The following is an 18232-nucleotide window of genomic DNA, read 5'->3' as shown; positions in this document are numbered from 1 at the left end:
AAAAAAACGCTTGCACTTCCTAATTCTTTCAGAAGAGAACTCTGAAACCAATTGAGAGAAACTGCCCCACATATTGCCACTGCCACACCGAAATCAGGAATCGCGTTTCTTTCCCAAACCATAAGGAGCAAACAGGGAAACATAAGCAGAAAACGAGACATCTGTTGTCTTTTTTTTTTCTGTCTGGCAAACAAAAGCATTGGTAGGCAGAGACCTGTATGAAATATCTGGACAGGATTCAGTCTCATAACTGAAAAGGAAACAAAAGTGTGCTTTGGATTGAATTGTTTTTACATTTTTGTTTTTTTTTTTTCCTCATGTGTCTCCATTTGAGACATACGTCTCACAACTGTCAAATGAGGGTTGTCCTGTGAAAGACATTAACTGAAAAGGGTTTTTCTTGTTCTTTTTTTGAAGCTGTGCACATATGAACTCACTATCTAGTCAATATGCTGGTATGACACTAGTATAGTTATTTGGCCCACAGTATTTACAGAGCAAGCCAACAGTATTTCCTACATGTTCTAGACATCAATGGGGTAGTCATGGCCTTTTGTGCTACAAATAGATTTTAGTTACTGTTTAGAGCTTGAAACGTTTTTTTCTTTTTAATATTTTTGCTCTAGCACAGTATAGCCTTTTTTGACAAACCACCACAAAAATATGGTATCTTGCTTTCTGATCTTGTTATATGCAGTGACTGGAATAATATTTACAGTTACATTTTTTCTTTTTTTTAATCTGAATTCACAATTTATTCAAATGAAAAAAATCTTTATATCTTTAGTCTAAACAACAAAAACAACACTTATAAAAAAGGACTGTGAAAATATTGTAGTCCTCTTCTTATTGCCCAAAACAGGTAATTATGTTTAACAACGAGACATCACAAGAAATAAAAACAGAGCTACTAAGATTTATTAGTTACCCTCTTGATTCTCACTTGAAGCAAAATCTTTGCTTTTTTTCCCAAGCCTTGTCAGTCCATACCATTTTTCCTGTGTGTGCAAAAAACGACACCTGAAGATCTGATCGATTTTAAGGATCGGTACCAAAGGTAAAACAAACATAACTGTTGCAAACATATTCAGCTTCCCGAAAAAAAAAGAAAAAAAATAGTTAACACTAAAATTCTAACAGAGAAAATCAAAATACACAAATAATCAAAACCAAACTAAAATCTCCCTTGATGACCCCAAGGGAGAAGGAAAACAAAACAAAAAAAAAAGCTAACACAACTAAGATGAAAGAAAAATAAAACGTCAAATCTGAAACAAAGTTACTGGGTTACAGAAGGTTTCGATTATAGTACAGCAGATTCTTTTCTGAGATGATTTTGACATTTTTTTTCGTTTGTTCTTCATGTGGTGCCACCTCCAGTCCCTTTCCTCCGGGTGATGCTGTAGTGCTTGTAGTTTGATGACATCACCTGTACACAGAACCAATTAGAAACTTCGGCCTGTCTTCCCTGGACCTCCAGATATACTCTGCTGAGCCAAAGAGACACCGAAGAGTTAAAAGGGCGATTCTGATTCGGAGTACAGCATAGCAGTGTTGTCACATCTGAGCCTCAACTTCACAATGCATTACTTGCAAAGAAAGAACTTCAGGGAAATTAAAGGGGGGAGATCTATAATCCAATTCAAATGATGCTAATCTCAAAATTTCTGAGAGGCCTTCCAGAGCAGCTGAAAAAGGCACTCCAGCAAATTAAACTGGACTGATGGATGTCTTGGTCTTTGTGCACAAGCTGAGGTGCCTGTATATTTAAGAATGGTTTTGTCATGTTGAAACCATTCAGCTCATACGACTGCTGTGGCTTCAGACCCCCAAAAATTGGCGAGAGCTCCCTCAGTCCTCACATCAGACGCTTGGGGCTTGGGTTTGCTAGAAAGGGGGTCGGGTGTGTGAGTGGCTGAAGGCTCAGATGTAACACAGGTGAATCCACAATGAATGACCAACACAGAGCCGTGATCTCTACACAGCCGGTTTCCCTGGGGGAAAGCCGGCTTTCACGTTTATGAACATGTTAGTTTGGACAGCACCTGAACATGCACAGTGACTGGTGAACTCATTTCCCACAGAGATTAAGCTGGTTTACAGAAACGGCATTGATTACTGTTGCTTTCTCCATTTGACTCATGCGTTTGTCTTTGATTCATACATCCACGTATTCTTCAAAAGTCATCTTAATTTAGAAGACAGTGTGTGTTAATTTATATTAATGAGTGTCATAACCGGAACATTGGTTATTAAATTCAAAAGGTCCCTCTGAGCAACTAAATCAACCGTAGACAACAAGCATTAAACCACATCTGAGTGATGTGGGGAATTCACTATTTGACAAAGTGACTTGTGAGATATATGCGCATTCACTTGGCTCCAACTTTCCACGCACAATGAACTGCCTGAATTTGTCTGAATTATGAAACACAAATCACCGCTCTTCTGAAGTTTTTCTTCACTTTGAAACATCACTATGAAACATCAATATGAAACCCACTCTTTCTCCTTTCCTTGCCAAGAGACAGTCATATGAAGTCTACCATATTCACTTCAGGAATAAAAACAAAAATAACTTTAAGTTACTAAGTCACTAGATTTTAAGGAACTGAATGTTAGGTATTACCAAAAAAGTAATGAAACTTAAACGTTATCATTAAATTGATTAGGGAAAACATTTCTAATGGCTTTTTGGGCAGAGTCCTCACAGCAAAAGCACCACATTAGAATCAGACAAATGCCTTGACAAATGTTTTACTACTGAACAAATTATATATAAAAATAAATAACATCAAAAAGATGTCAGGGAAGGGATGCCTACCATCTGCCTTTGTACCATCTAATCAGTCAAATCAATATAACCTATGTATTTAAATTCTGTTTAAAAATGAGCTTGGATGACATATTGCTCCTTTCAGTTCAAGTTCAAACTCTTATCACACCTCTATCTAGATAAGCTGTCTAGCTGACAATTTGTTAAAATAAGTACACAGTTGCAGGTATAATTAGCTTTCTTGAAAAAGTGAAACATTTGAAACATCAGAAACACCTTAAGTCCTTAAACTGTCTCAAAGCCTGGTGAGTATTCTGTACTGGGTGAAATAACTAATAATTGAAAGTTAAAAACCCAGAGATACAGAATATATATATCTGAAGTCACTCCTCAATTACCTTTGTAAAATCGGCTAGAAAGAACATCTACAGGCAATACAAACGATACAAGCCAAGGAGGCAAGGAGCTAGGAAGTAAAAAAGAATTACGTGTGCTGTCATTTTAATTTTGCCTCTTCTCAGTATTACTCACTTGTGAGTTTATAAGGCGAAGGAACTGAGTGCAATGAAGTGTAGTGTTGCTGTCACTGCGAAGACGCACGTCAAGCTGCCCAATGGCCACTGGCACCTAAACAGGCAGCTTTCCGCACAGGGCTCACCCGCGAGGGCCAGGATTTAAAGCGAGGGGAGGGAGGCGGAGACGAGCGGAGGGACTCGGAGAAGATCCGATGTGACACATCGCAGATTGCGGTGCTGAGGAAGTTCAGATTGGGGGGGGGGGTGGGGGGGGGGGGGGGGCGCAACGGGGCGGCGGTGCAGCCGACGAGCCCCGAGGCAGCAGCGAGCTTCGCCCAGGTGGAGCGGGCACGCACACGCGAGTGCGCACACACACACACGCGTACGCGCGCGCACGCACGCACCTCCCAGCACTCCGCGGTGGAACGGGAGCTGAAATATTCATCTGCACTTCTGAGAGACTGAGCTCAAATAGGCCTCCCGCCACTCACAGTCTGGCCACCAGACTGACTGCTGGCTCACCTGCGCGCTGTCAACTGAGGATTAAGACAACCTGTCTTTCCCCAGCAACACGCAAGGAATAAAGCCCTGCCCTTCACTGTATCGCAGCGGGACCACAAGCTTTACAGCCTACATTCAAAGCAGGGAATAAATATGTACCCGTTTCCACCGCACAAATGTGGAAGGAGTGAGCAAGTGATGAGGCCCTTCCCAATTTACCTGTAGTGGATCTAGGCCCAAAACTAGCTTTAAAAACAGACACTGACCTTAGGATCACTTCTTTGAACCTGTAACGGGTTTCTAGCAAAAAAGGCCCATTGACATTAGGCTTCAACACTAAATATTTAAATATATTCAACACTAAATATTTAACATCCATTCGCCTTTCAAGCAATCTCTGCTTTCGGCGAAGACTACACAACTGCGTGTCAGGCAGACCAGTAAACAGGAAACAAGCACGGTCTAGTGCTCGACACAGGCAGAGCCGCATTGAGCGCGCTCGGCAGCAGTTGGGGGCGAGGCGCTTGTGCAGTTCCCAATCCGGAGACGTGTCTGTCTACGGTTTCTGAGCTCGGCTTGTACAAAAACATGCCCTGAGAAAACAGCCCCCATCTGCGTGCATAATCCTGCGGTATCACTCAACAAATTGCACATGCACGGTCACAGTATGGCCACCCTCCCGCTGACAGCCTCTCGCTCGCGGCAGCCATTCCCAGCCTGAAATGAAGGCCCTGTGCTCTGAGGAGTGTCTGGCAAAAAGGAAAAAAAAAAAAAACCTTTTTACATTTAATGACTTGCCCTGTCACTTAATCTCCATTCTGAATGGAACCCAGGCGTTTGCTCAATAGTGGCCGAAAGGGCGATCTGAAGCAAAGACGAGGCTATTTGTGGGCTGGCAACAGAGAAAGCAACAGTAGTTTGAGTAAACCCCATGAAGAACATCATTATTGACACATGGATATTGTAGCATGCAGGCTTAGCCTAAAAAAAACAAAACCAAACAAAAAAACAAGACTGGCTGAAATGTGAAAAGGATAAAAAAGATTTGGTGAAATTGGATGATGAGTAGGAACTATGAGAGAAAAAAAATGCTCAGCTCCCACTGAGTTCAATGTTTTAATGAGAAACTACAAAAACTTTTTAAAGTGTTTTACAGATGAATGCAACTTGAATAGAATTTTAATAGTTCAAATTTTCAACAGGAAATTGTGTAACTCTGAATGTGCTTCTAAAAATGATGATAATAAAAAATAAAAAACTGTAAAAAGTTTTTGTGGGGGAAGGAGAGAACCATAGAGGAAGGGTTAAAAAGTCAATGATAGAGGAGAGAAAAAGATGGATGTGGAGGGAAGATTAACAATAAAAAACATTAGTAGAAAACGGAAGGACAGAAAATGGCTATTAAATAATATAAATGGCACATAATACCTCAAATGAGATGGCAACCAACCACCTGTTAGGTTTCAATGGTATCCGTTTGTAAAAGCTGTCGCAATCAACGGACCCTAAAAGTGCACAGTTAGTGCCTGTGTCAGTATGCATTTCAAGGACAGAGAAAAATAAAACTATCACTGGTGAGTACATTTATTCATAGGCTTGTGTGCTGTCAGCATGAATGGGCATCGACACATCATCAATTCATCCCTTCCGATCTGCAGGGGTGGCCGATACCTTTCACTCAAACTGGACAAATGAGGACGGCCTGCGAGAAAGCCATTCCCCCTCACCCGCGCAGTGCACAGGTCCCTGCTGCCTCCTTCCAGTTTGCCATAGGAGGTTTTATCAGTGGAGCCAGATAAATGGCCGCCATATCAAACAAGGTGGCAGGCCAGTGTTTTCCTTGTGTCACTGATTACCAAATCTTTTGAGACAGCGCAGGGACTGTGTGCAAAGCTGGGGTAAAACTTAAGAAGCTAAGGAACAGTATGAAGTCAAAAAAATTAAGGGGGGGGGGGGTGAATTTTGTTTGTGATAGAGGTGCTGATCAGAGGGTACAGGACACTGAGAACTGCAGTAGTGGGGGAGGAACAAGAAAAACTCCATGATGTGTATATCCAAAGTGTCACGTGACATGACATTGGAGACTGGTGACAGTCCCAGCCTGAGAAGGCCCCCCAGTGTAAATCACCATGTCTACACTGCAGTCACCAAGGCTATCATATCATTCCTATACAGGGGGCGCTCTGGAGCACTGCTGAAGTCAGCCCCCCCCCTGAACACACCTCTGGGGTTTGAACTTCAGTCCTAGCACTTCCGTCTGGCTGTCAATCAACTGACTACACCAGAGCAGAAGAGTTCAGAGTTTATCATCTGTGCTTTGGACAACAAAAATCCCTCTTCGTGTTACTGGAGTTTATTACCACGGGGAACTAGAGTTTTCTTATTCCTTCAGCAGGGTAATATGGAGCTAAGTACTCATGCTCCTTCACAAGACATGTAGATTGGGGAATACACTTTAGGTTTCTGAGGGACCACTACATTTCCCTCTTTGTGTACTCATACACATTCATGCTAACATTTACAATATTAATAAAATCACAAGTCATGCAAAAGCTACTTAGTAATAACAGGGTAAAATAAAAAAAGCTCCCAGAACAATAATCAATCACCCCCACCCCACATTTGATAAATTTCATTGTCATAATTATGTGTCTTTAACAATATGAGCGATACATCCCCTTTGTTGTACTGTAACTGTGAACTGAACAGCTGACACAGCTGGTTGCGGATGCCGGAAATATCGGGCCTCAAAGTGTCTTTGCAGCAGCAGCGCCCGCTCTCTGTCTGCCAGCAGTGCAGTGGGACGGGACGAGGACACAGGAATTTAATATGCTTAAATATTCAGACTCCTGTGACTCACCTCGAACCCCCACTAGACACCCTTGTCCTATGACAAACACCTCTCAAAGGTTCAAAGCATAGCTGCATCTGTTCCATGATTCAGTGCAAACCGTAGGGACAAAAGGCCAGAACACAAAAATCTGAGCTTGAAACGCCCCCACAGCGGGCGCTGGGCTAGCTGTGCCACCAGCGGGTGACATCTTGCGAGTAGCGTGCCACCGTTCTACGCTCATGCTTGACAGGTAAAAGGAAGTCTGAAGTATTGTGACGAGTCAGCTGCTCATGTGTGATGGTGTTTTCGCTACATATACCAGAGAAAAACTAATGAAAAGAGCATTTTAGTTCTGAATCATTTCCCTTTTAATGCAGCGAAGACACATTTGCCTCTTCATTGGACCCAATAAGAGGACGGTTCAATGGTTCATCGCTCTCTCTGTTAAGATATTAAATCATTTTATGCTGTATAAGGTTAAACTGAATTAAGAGCGACTTAACATTTTTACAAAACAAAACTTGCAGTTATTTCACATTCCTGTTAATAAAGAAAACTGTCCTTTTCCAACAAAGGACAAAAAATGGTGTCAGTCACTGACGATTTACTCGTTGAAGCCGAAGCTCTTTTGTGAGAAAGGAAGGTGACATTCCTCTTCGTATGACTTCCAGAGCTGATGAATGCATACTCTGTCTGGCAAAACTCAAGGTTAGAGCAAATGTGTTTCCCTGGCAGCTCTCTCTGTGCTGGTTATGTATCAGGTATTCAGAGTCGTCCAATTAACGGATTAACATTGTGTGCAACTACAATAAACAGTGCATGCCCAAACAACAGGCCCTTGTTCTCTTCCTGGAAAAAAATGCCTTGATGTTTGGTTTTGGACCCAGCCACAAAAAGGCGAAAGAGGACACTTGTTTTCTTATGCCTGGTTGTGATTCTGCCTGGAGAATCCCATCAATCTACACTGCTCCAAAGCAACCTCTTTGTTTTCCTTGGTCCTTTGACCTACTGTTACACTTTGTAAAGGTTAAAATCAAAAAGGAACTAGAATAAAGAATGACAGAGATTTTAAAGGGTAAAAGTATTAAACCCATTTTGTATATATAATGATTTAAAACCATCTATTGTTTTGTTTTATGGGTTCAATGTATTCTACCGTTAATCTCAGAATGCATCCACTTCGTTCCCTTCACTCTTTTTATTGCCTGCACCTTCGTGTTCCTGACATTAAATTTTGTTGTTTTGTGTATGTGCTGCATGCTGTCCTCTCCACAGCTGGGATGGGACGCGTGTCGCTGGCCAGTGTTTAAGTCTGTTGCGAAAGACGACAAGCGTGATTTCGAGAACAGCAAAATAAAAAAAGAGTGGCAGCGTTTTGGCCCTCGGTTTGGCACTCGAACAAAGACGCTTTGAAACACAGCTGATGACAGGCTGTCCAAGTTCACAGTTGGTTCTCCCGAAGCGGGCACGGGCGAGGAATGCTAAAAGGGAACGGAGGAACGCTGGCCTGGCACACCCCCGAGAGCGCGTGGCGCGTGATTCTGCCGCGGGACGCCGTTAGCGTGTGAGTCGGCCCGTTTACCGAAGCAACCCGGCTTCTGCACTTTGCTTTGCCTTCCTACAGTTCTTACAGCCTGACACAGTACTGGACCAAAGAAGTAAGAGCGACCCAATCGTGTTTGATGTCCTACTGCTGCAGTCGCACACAGTTTTAAAAGCGACTAAATCCCACAAAATAATATCTTTGTCTGCACGTACTATCAAGAATGCCTGCCTATTAAAATACAATTTGAGAGTGTTGTCATTTATTAGAAGTTCTGTTTCCCTGCTCTACTTGCTGCTGTTGTGTTGCGATCATTATCATTTCTGATCTTGCTGACTTTCTTTTTAATGGGTCTTTTACGAGTCCAGTGGAGAGTCTTGACTCACTGGAAGTACACTGAAGGTGTACAGTACGTTATCATTCGCCCTGCATTGTTTTCAGTATACTGAAACCCCAAACCGGACTAGGGTGGAGTTAGTGTACAGCCGCATCTCTTCCAATAGTAGGGGAGAGAGGTTCCCCAGTTCCATTAATTTTGGGGCCTCTGTGGATGACTTTGGGGTACGTCATCAAACCTTGCCCTTATTTCAGTCCAAAGTGCCCGAACCATAGAAAGTACAGTGTGCTGAAACACTACGAACGGGGGGGTGTGGAAGGGCCAAAGCATGCGCTCCTCAGAGATTGTGCGTAGCCTTCGTTTCCGCTCCCTTTTTCGCAGCCTCAGTGGCATTCCCCGTCCCCGACAGGGATGCAGAACCCATGTGCTACCCGGGTTACAGGGGGTGTGGGGGGGTCCAGAGGGGAGAGACAGGACCAGCGAGAGGTGAGAGGGACGGAGGTGTACTTACGGCAATGCTGTGGCCGAAGCCAGACCCAGGCTGGGGGCTAGCAGCGCTTATGTAGTTGCCCACGGCGGAGTCCTGGCTGGCCGGACCGTACAGGTCCGCCACGGGCCCTGGGCTGTTGGCGCCGGGGAAGCCTCCGGGCCGGGGCGGGTTGGTGCCTGCCGAGGAAGTGGGGGTGCCAAAATTGGGTTGAGCAGTGCAGCTACTGAGCACTGGTGCACAGAGATAAAGAGCTGGGTATGAGCCTCGCATGCAGAGAACTCCTCACAGAATCAAAGCCAAACCACCAGGAATCAATGCAGTCAAAAAGGAAATTAGGTCAGCCACAAAAAACCATATGTGTATAGGTAAGAATATGATACTGGATACTTCTGAGGTAAGGAAGTAAAGGAATGAAGTATCAAAAATGGACTCATATCCAACAGTATAGTTCCAAGCTGGAAGCATTACAGTCACATAATATCAAAACTTAAAACCTAATCTCCTAAAGAATACCTGACATCTGCTGTGTATTGTTGTATTCTCTCCAAATGCCTTATTTTGGGTAAATGTCATAACTTGGAAAGATCTGTACATTATGACCAATTTTGACTCCAAATGTATGGACAATGTATCTAATGTTAATGTTTGGATACTGTACGGGTATCTGTAAATTCATACAAATTGTTAAAAAGATGGCAGCTTCTTTCAAATCTTAAAATGGTCAGAAACAGTATCTCATTGATGAGCTACTTTATCTGACATGTTTTGGTCCTCATTTTAAATTTTTTTCCCATCATCCGTTTTTTCCATTCATAATCTGAATTTAAATTCAAGGTGTGTCATTTTTTCAATACCATATTCTTACACATTTATACACATACACAAGTACTACACATAAATCTATGCATGTACTGTATATATCTATACATTCAAGGCTCATCTTCATGAAAAGCGCCGTTCTAACCAAGGTCATGCAAAATTAACGGCAGGCAAGCAGCACTGGATTTTAATATAACGCTGAGAGCCCCATATAGATATATGGTACATGGATGGTACATAACATGCCATTTACCATACTTAACCAGAGAGCAACGTGCACATTTTCACAAAAAAATCTGTGTGGAAAATATGCACTTTTTTAGATGGGCTTCGCATGCATGCGTCTCCTTTCTGCGTTTGGAAGCACCTGGACAGCACTCGCATCCCATGCGCACTGCAGAGGAGCTGGCGTTAGGGCGTGGTGTTGAGATTAGGCACGGGGCCGAGCGGCTCGGCTCGCGGGGCTCTGTCCCGCTAGGCGGTGAAGACGCCAGTGAACGAGTCACTTATACACTCCGTTAAGGGTCCCCTCTGCCCCTCCCGCGCTCCGAGCGTGCACGCCGTCAGACACCAATGTCGGTTCATGAATCAATCCCACAAATTGCATGGGGGACTTATGCGCAACACCCCTATCTAATCAACACCTGCCGTTCAGAGAGCTGCTCCCCTCCCCCGCCCCCGCCGCCACCCCTCTTTTAAATATATGATGGTGATTATCTGCCCATTGGTAACATGGGTATTGGGCCTAGCCAGTTCCTGACAGCCAGAAAATTACTGAAGGTGTCCAGGGTAACGTGTGCTAAAAGCCTGCTTGGGCAAGTCGCGTTTCCTATGAACTCTGCAGCTGCTGGGACAAGACATTGCCCTACCATGGGCGGGACGCAGCATAGTGCAAACTGACATACGTAAGGCAGACTGTTTCACAGCCAACACAATGAGGCTGGGTACACCTCCACACACACACGCACGCACACACACACTCACTCACACATGCGCATGCGTACACACACACACACACACACGTCTGGACAGCAAGCTGCTTGACCGTGTCAGTGCACTCAGCTGGGAGAGACAGGCTCCTGAAAGCGCAGCACCCCAAAACTACTGGCAATTAAAAAGAAAGAGAGACAGAGAGGAGGAAGAGAGGCCCTGCGGATGTCTCTGAATGGAATAATTGTTACAGACCACTTGGGTCATTGTTCCTGTCAGCCCTATAGGCCCTCCCGTTTCAGCCTTTTGAAAGACAAATTGCAATAAATAAAAATAAATGCAGAAATTAAATTATAACAACAGCCCACAGAGCTTTGAGCCCCTGACCTCACCGTATTCATTTTTCTTCATGAACAACATTAAATGGCCCTCACATTAATACAGGAATATTAAATCAGGCTCCTCAGCCTCAGCAAGCCTTCAGTTGGCTTGGAGATTTCACTGAAAGAAAGACGAAGAATGCGCTCCATTTGAACTCAGGAGGCATTCTGCCCTTAATATGAGCCAGGCACAGCTCTTCGGAAAACGGCAGCCACTGTATGGGTTTGGAATTGATTTGCAGATAAACTGCAGTCTTCTGCTGATGTTGTAAACATGAAACACACACAAACACACACGATCAACGAACTCCACTGCCCTCAAATGTCAGTGTAAAATCTGACCAAACTTTACAATGACAATCGCAAGTTTTCTCCTTTTAAAGGGGAAGATGACAAAATACAAAACTAACACAAAAAAACCACAAAAACAAAACCAAAAAAAAAAAAACATACTGGCTCTAAAGCGAAGAATAAATCTCAGGCAATTGCCCCTGAAATTTAATAAGAGCGACATTGCCGGTTAACATGAAGCCTTTCCTGCAAATGCCCTTGCTGCTCTTATCTGAACGGTGCAGCCCTAATAAGGCTGCATATTAAGCAATTACGGCCATTTTCGGTTTAAGCAGTAAACCTTATTCCTTTTATTGGTAGATTCTGTTAGGCAGTACAGAGCTCCACTTCTCACATGGAGCAGGATTTATGTTTTATTCAACCCCCGGGCTGCACTGTCTCTGTCATTAACTTTAATAGCAAACATGAATTACACTCATTGGGCCTGACTTGTGGCGTAGTAACACCAGTGCTGATGTAAAAAAGCAGAACGTCCGACTACACAGTAACTTTAAAACACAGGTGACTTATCTACCCCATACACTTTAACCACTGACTCGCGTATTTATTCCCTCTCTTTTTCAGACCTCAGAGACCTCGGAGTGGGGAAGTGTTTGTAACCGTAAGAAGAAAAGGCGAGGAATCTTTGTCTTTTCTGCATGCTCAGAGCCGTCTAGGATATGTACCGAAAAGGTCCTTTTGAGGCTTTGGTAAAACAAAGTGAATTCTAAATTGACTTTTTGAGGCGGTTCTCTTGCAAGTCCTTGCAAGTCCTACATTAAGACTACATTAGTGTTGCATAGAAAGCAGCGCTATTGCAACACAATTGCAGGATGTGTTTTTCTCTCCCTTCCATAAAAAGTCACACGAGCCAGGTCTCCACAGTGATTATAGAGATCCAATGGCTACTGAAGCCATTCTGGGATGAATAATGGCAATGTTCAATTCTGGTCCATCAGTGTGTCCAAAATGTTGGTTTCTATGGAAAAAATGCAGGGAGAAAATATTACCCTTGTAATTACAAGTCTGACAAAGCAGAAAGTATGAGAAGTGTGTGTGTCTAAACAAGGTGCATCAACAGGTCTGTCTTTTTATGTAAACATCCAATGTATTTCCTCTTCTCAGCAAGCTGAGGCCTCTTCTTCAGTGCAGAAATTTCCACAGAGGAAAAAGAAGGAGGCTTTCTGACCTGCCGCCGACTGGGCACAATCTACTAAGAAGAGGAGCTGTTTAAATGTTAATGTTTCTACCTGTGGAAATCTCACAAGGCACCTCCACCTTCGAGGTGGCAAGAAAAAAGAAAAGAATAAAAGAATAAAAAAAAATCTGCAGGCCATGAGAAGGCCGAGACCAAGTTAAAGGCAATTCATGAACTCGGGGGAAGTCGGCTACGAGCAACTTGACTGTATGTTCAAATTCCCATAGTGCATTTCAGCTTGAGGAACTCTGGCAAAAGTAACTGCAGTACACTGATGCGCATATCGGTTCCTTGTGTTTAAGCATTTGAGCCTTTTTAAACCACAACCACAGAATCTACAAAAGACCCTGCCTTGATCACTCTGCAAAACGGACACATGTAAGTTATGTGTACAAACTGCTAAGGTTCTACACACGCTGCAAAAGTGTTGAGATCTGTGCCACTGGGTATTGCACTGGGCACTGAGGCATGGGGACGTGGATGCCTTTTCTTGTCTGCCACCGAAAGCCAATGAGCCCAGACTAGTGAGGCTACAGGGATCCCTGTCCTAATGGCACTAGTGAGGACTTGTTGGCTGCAAACACCTGGCTGTGGTGCCTCCCCTGCAGATGCAACACTTCATTAGCGGATCCAGCACTCGAGAGAGGAGCTTGGGAAATGTAGTCTAGACAGGGCACAGATCCAGGCCCCTGACTTCCTTCTTTCCCTTCCTCTGTCCTTCGGCAACACTGCCTTTAACTCATTCCTGTTTCCCAGCTGGTGCCCCCTCTGTCACACCCCCACCAGGACCAGGCCTCCAGAACAAAACCCCCTCTGCCTTAGTGCTGTGGTTGGCCACAGCTCCAGAGAATAACTTTGGCCATGATTATGACAGAGTACCTATACAAGACGCAGCATACTAAATGAGCACAGGTCAGCACTAATTGAAATACAGGTTAGGCATCTTTGTCTTGGTCACACTTTAAGACTGACTCCACAATCCAGTACAGCACAACCCGCCTGACTGAGATTTCGCTTGTCGCGTCATTACGCACAGCAACTACATACGCTTTATCAAAGCGGTATCTTACAGCCGTATCTTTACCCACACATTTTTCGGGGGGTGCGCCCCATTACCCCAAAATGTCTTTCACAGAAACCATATCCGCCTATCAGTCCACATCTCAATTACACGAAACGACCGACAGCCAGACAAATCTAACAGCGCCCTAAATACAGCGAGGCCGGGTCTGAACAATTACCGCATGGCAACCGCGAATCAGACGCACCCTCTCTTCGCAGAGACTAATTAGATACCCATGTTTGTATGAATACAGTGCTTCATTATCTCCTTCAGTGAAAAATCCAATTTCGGCTGGGCAAGATGAATCGAATCTTGCTGGTGACGTGATCACCAGCGCGCGCTCACAGCACTGACTGCAGAACAATACGCTTCGCTACAGTAAAATGGGTATATAATCCATATACATGTATGTCTAATATATGTACTGCATATACAGCATTAGTGCTGCCTTACTGAGAACAGAGAGCATTCTCAAGTGGTCCTCTGTAATAATGATGAAAATGTCAGCGGAGGCTCCAACTGATGTGTGTCACTGATAGATTATTCGATTACTCACTCTGTAGTTATTGTTTTACAATAGGGGACTGGGATATAAGTGAACAGGTAAGGATCCCAGTTCTCAGCCTCCCGACAGTCAGAGGCTGGACACCAACAGGGCCAACACCCTCATATACAGTACATATGCATGGAGATACATGTATACACTTCCAAAAAAGTGCCAAAGGTGGAACAAAAGAAAAACTGAAAACAATGAAAAAAAAATCGTAAAATAAGCATGCAAGTGCATTGCAGGCCAACTCCTCCGATGCAATTTTACTATTATATAGATATATAATTTTTTTGTTTTCTCTTTTTGTTTTCACAAAAAAAACTTTATTCTTTGGTCTCCTCTCATTAAAAGAAAGACTTGAACGTCTCTGTGAATTAAGGGCATGAATCAAATCAGTCAACCAATCAATAAAGGAAACGCGGTACAAACCTGGGCTCTTAAACTGATCCGGGCTGTGGAGGTGCTGAAGGGGGGAGTTGCAGGCAGAGGTGGCATGCTCACCGTGCAACATCTGAGCAGCCTGGGGCCCCAGGGAGCCATAGTCCGCAAAGGAGCAGGGCGCCCCCCGGTGGTCACTGGGCGTGGAATAGAAACCATAATCGGGGAACCCTGGGAGATACAGTATAAGGGTGGGGACTCCATCATTGTGGAAAAACTTTAGCACAGTAACGTCATTACTTTTTTTTTTTTTTTTGCATGGCATTGTGGTGTGGTGCGCAGCACTTGTGAGCGGCACTTTGCGCCGCGGCCTCCCTCCTGCCGTTACCCTTCCCAGCAGCCCCTGCTGCCAGCGGCCGCGCTGCTGCTGGTGTTAGTGTGCGGCGCAAGGGGACATGGATGGCGCTAGAGGGCCAAACGGTCTACTCCAACATGGGTCAACAGCAGCGCTTTCGGGACCCCAAGCCCTCCTACTCTTCACAGAGGCATGTGGGCATTTCGGACCACTAAGATACTGTGGAGCCTCATGGCTGCCAAAATCAAACAAACGGCAAAAAAACAAAAAAAAAACGAAGGAGCAGATGTTATTTTATGCAAAAGGCCCCTCGCAACCACCAAGAACGATAAGAACCAAGTCTCTCTGATCAACTCACACTAAATGCCTGTGCTGCTATAAAGTTTAGATTTGACACCAGGGTAACTTTGTAAAAGGGTAATAGTAAAAGAAAATGGACAGATCAATACATCTTTTCTTTGCCTGTCCTATTCAAAGAGGACACTTAACTCACTTAAGTCAACTTAGGACAATCTCCTTTTCTTTCAGCTAGAAAAAAAGTACAATTCACACAAATCAATAATTAATTTCAGGCCTCTGTATGTAAAACCATGCAATTAAGCATCTAGAATCATTACTCATTTCAGAATTCCGTGGTACATTTCAAATTATGTTAGATTGACAAGACATACGTACACGCATCTTAACTATATATATTTGCAGTAGCGCTGAAGACTTGAGAGGCAAAACTTCAGTTGTGTGTGTGCTTTTTCTTTTTTTTTTTTATCTCCGGCTCTATGTTCCAGGCCACGCGAATAAACTCCACTTTTGCACTGATAGCGGATTATCAGCGACTTAAAAGCCGTCATTCAGCATTAAGGTGTGTTGACATTTACGGTAGGGTCTCCTTAATCTCGAACACGCTGCTCACATAGAGCGAGCTATTAAAGCAATCATCGCCTCTCACACCTGCTCATAACCGCGGTTAATCCACTCGAGAGAAGCCACGATGGGAGACTGGCACCGTCCGCCCGGGACCTCCCCGCAGCTCATTTGCTTTTCATTTGGATCTGAGGCTGGAGTGCTAATCGAAGCCGCACCCGGTTAGCGACGGGTTAGCTCGTCGCTAGCTGCGGAAAAGAGCAGTGCCAGCCCTTAGACGTGTAACCCACGCTATGTGGGCTTAATTTCACCACCTGTAGGCCGCACACCCGCTCCATAAAATCACAGCCTTAAAACGCTGCACCTTGGCCCACACACAGTAATGTAAGTGCTGAAAAAAACTCAAGCAAAGCTCTGGACTGTGTGGATGGCACAATGTGTCTTTTCACACCTGCTTTTCACAGATGCTAGAGAAAACAAATTGAACCTGGCTCAATGCTGGGCCTTCAATATGTGTTACAACTAATGAAAATAGTAAATGTTACCACAACATCAATACCTGAATGTTGGAAATGACTCACAGCTCAATTCCCAGGTACAGACAACATTATTCAGTTACACAACTCCAAGCTACTAGATCCTTGTACTACAGTATGAACTCAAAGCTCAGTGTCATTAAGGCTTTATTACAGATTCAGTCCTTTCAATCATGCTCCTACCATCAGTCAAAGACCTCAACTGGTCTCATCGATGTACAAATAGGGTAAAGGGGTTAGTGAAATGGCCACATCTCTAACGCTGCACATTAGACAGTAATGTTGGCATTTTCTTCTACTTGTTACTTTGTTTCGGAGGAGTGTAGTCAGAAGCCAAGTAGACCACAGGTCTTATACAGTAGATGCTGCGTTCACAACCCACCGGTCATAAATGCTCACCACCACGGCAGACCTGCACCCCAACTCATGACCGTCACAGACACACTGACACTTCAGAAAGTTACAACTACACTGTGCAATGGACTGCAATGCTACTGAAACCTTCACCTGGTGACGACCAAAACTAGTGTTCATCCAATCGGCTTCTGTCAGGCACACAGACAAATACGCAATGCCTACCTAACAAGTATTAGAAATAGGAATGATCAGTGGATTTTATAACTGCACAAGGTACTGTATATACAATAAAAAAACTACCTGCATGAGAACTGTTGCTAGTAATTGCTATCGCTATGATAACTGCTACTCATTACTTGTACATATGAAATCACTGGAGCCTGTACAATGCTCCTGAGAGAATTTACAGTACAGCATGATGTAGACAGTGATGGGTTCAGCTCAGGTCTGGTAATGCTACTGTATGTGGGAGTGATTTCAGCCTCTGCTCACTGGGTGACATTCCACTTTAGCATCCATTAAGTTGCAGGTGGAGCTGCACACTACGCTCTATGGAGGCAGTATCCATCGTGTCTGCGTTACTTTTCTGTCGTGATGAGGACGCACACCTGTTCCGGCTGGAGCAGGAAAATGGCACGGCTCACACCTGGAATCCAGAGGGAGCGGGCGGGGGTCTCTGTCGCGCCCCACAGGCGCACGGCAGAGACGGACACCCCTGGCCCACCGTGGCCCTTTACCCGGCTTACTGCACGATCATCTCCATGCTCCCCTATGCTCTGCTCCTCAACCAACCAGTCCTTTCACGTCAGAGCACAGAGGGGATTTCACAGAGGAGACCTGAGAAAGGCCTCCCTCGGCTCTGGGAGCTCGGATCTGCGGACAGCACAGGGGGTGAGGGGCGCTTCTGGGGACAGTACCACAGAGGGGAACGCTTCCCTCCCAGACACGAGGAAATGAAACAGGATGAAAGGGTGAAGACGGGAGATTTCCTTGACTCCCTGCCCCTCCTCTCAACCCCTGCCCCCGCCTCCCCCGTCTGCCAGAGACGGCGCCGGCTTTCGCAGGACGTGCCCGTTCGAGCGTCTCGCCTTTAATCGCTCAAAAACGAGGAAAAAAAAAAGAGACACACACTTACGTTTAATCCATTTTTGATGTAGACGCTAACAGCCGGGTGTCCTTGAGGTTCAAAGCGTGTTCGCCGCTCGTCTCTAATTAGACGAGCAAGCAGCCATTCTGTTTCCTCTCCTCTTTCTAATTAGATCTTTAACAACAAACAAATGTCGACCTTTGCCGAGCCCCTGTTACAGTCCCCCCCCCCCCATTAGTGAAATGGTTGGGGCGGGGCCGCGGTTTGCGGGGCCCCCTTTGTCTGTGGCCTCAGTGTGCGCGACGCGCTACACACCTGTGTGGCAGCAGCCTCTCCTGTCTCAATCTGCATAACACCCGTCCCCCGCCCCCGCCCCCCTCTCCCCTGATTCCG

At 44.7% G+C, this 18232-nt stretch overlaps 1 protein-coding gene across 4 annotated transcripts in view; it reads right to left on the bottom strand.

Annotated features, from left to right (window-relative positions):
- Positions 1-1288: 1288 nt before the first annotated feature.
- LOC118774870 (RNA-binding protein Musashi homolog 2) overlaps positions 1289-18232 on the bottom strand; it is a 204228-nt gene continuing 187284 nt past the window's right edge. Inside the window, exons 12-15 of one of the 4 annotated variants that reach the window (XM_036524427.1) lie at positions 14695-14874; positions 9017-9171; positions 5221-5297; positions 1289-1487 (exon numbers count right to left, since the gene is read on the bottom strand). In XM_036524427.1, the coding sequence (XP_036380320.1) occupies positions 5256-5297; positions 9017-9171; positions 14695-14874 (377 nt within the window). In that variant the 3' untranslated portion in view covers positions 1289-1487; positions 5221-5255. Of the gene's footprint in view, positions 1491-5220; positions 5298-9016; positions 9172-14694; positions 14875-18232 lie in introns of all 4 variants that reach the window. The other 3 variants (XM_036524428.1, XM_036524429.1, XM_036524430.1) reach the window with 3 other exon arrangements.

The sequence above is a fragment of the Megalops cyprinoides genome, chromosome 3 (assembly GCF_013368585.1).
Source record: "Megalops cyprinoides isolate fMegCyp1 chromosome 3, fMegCyp1.pri, whole genome shotgun sequence".
Classification (NCBI taxonomy): Eukaryota; Metazoa; Chordata; class Actinopteri; order Elopiformes; family Megalopidae; genus Megalops; species Megalops cyprinoides.
The sequence above is the reverse complement of the archived record's forward strand: the minus strand, read 5'-3'. Positions and strand labels throughout refer to the sequence as shown.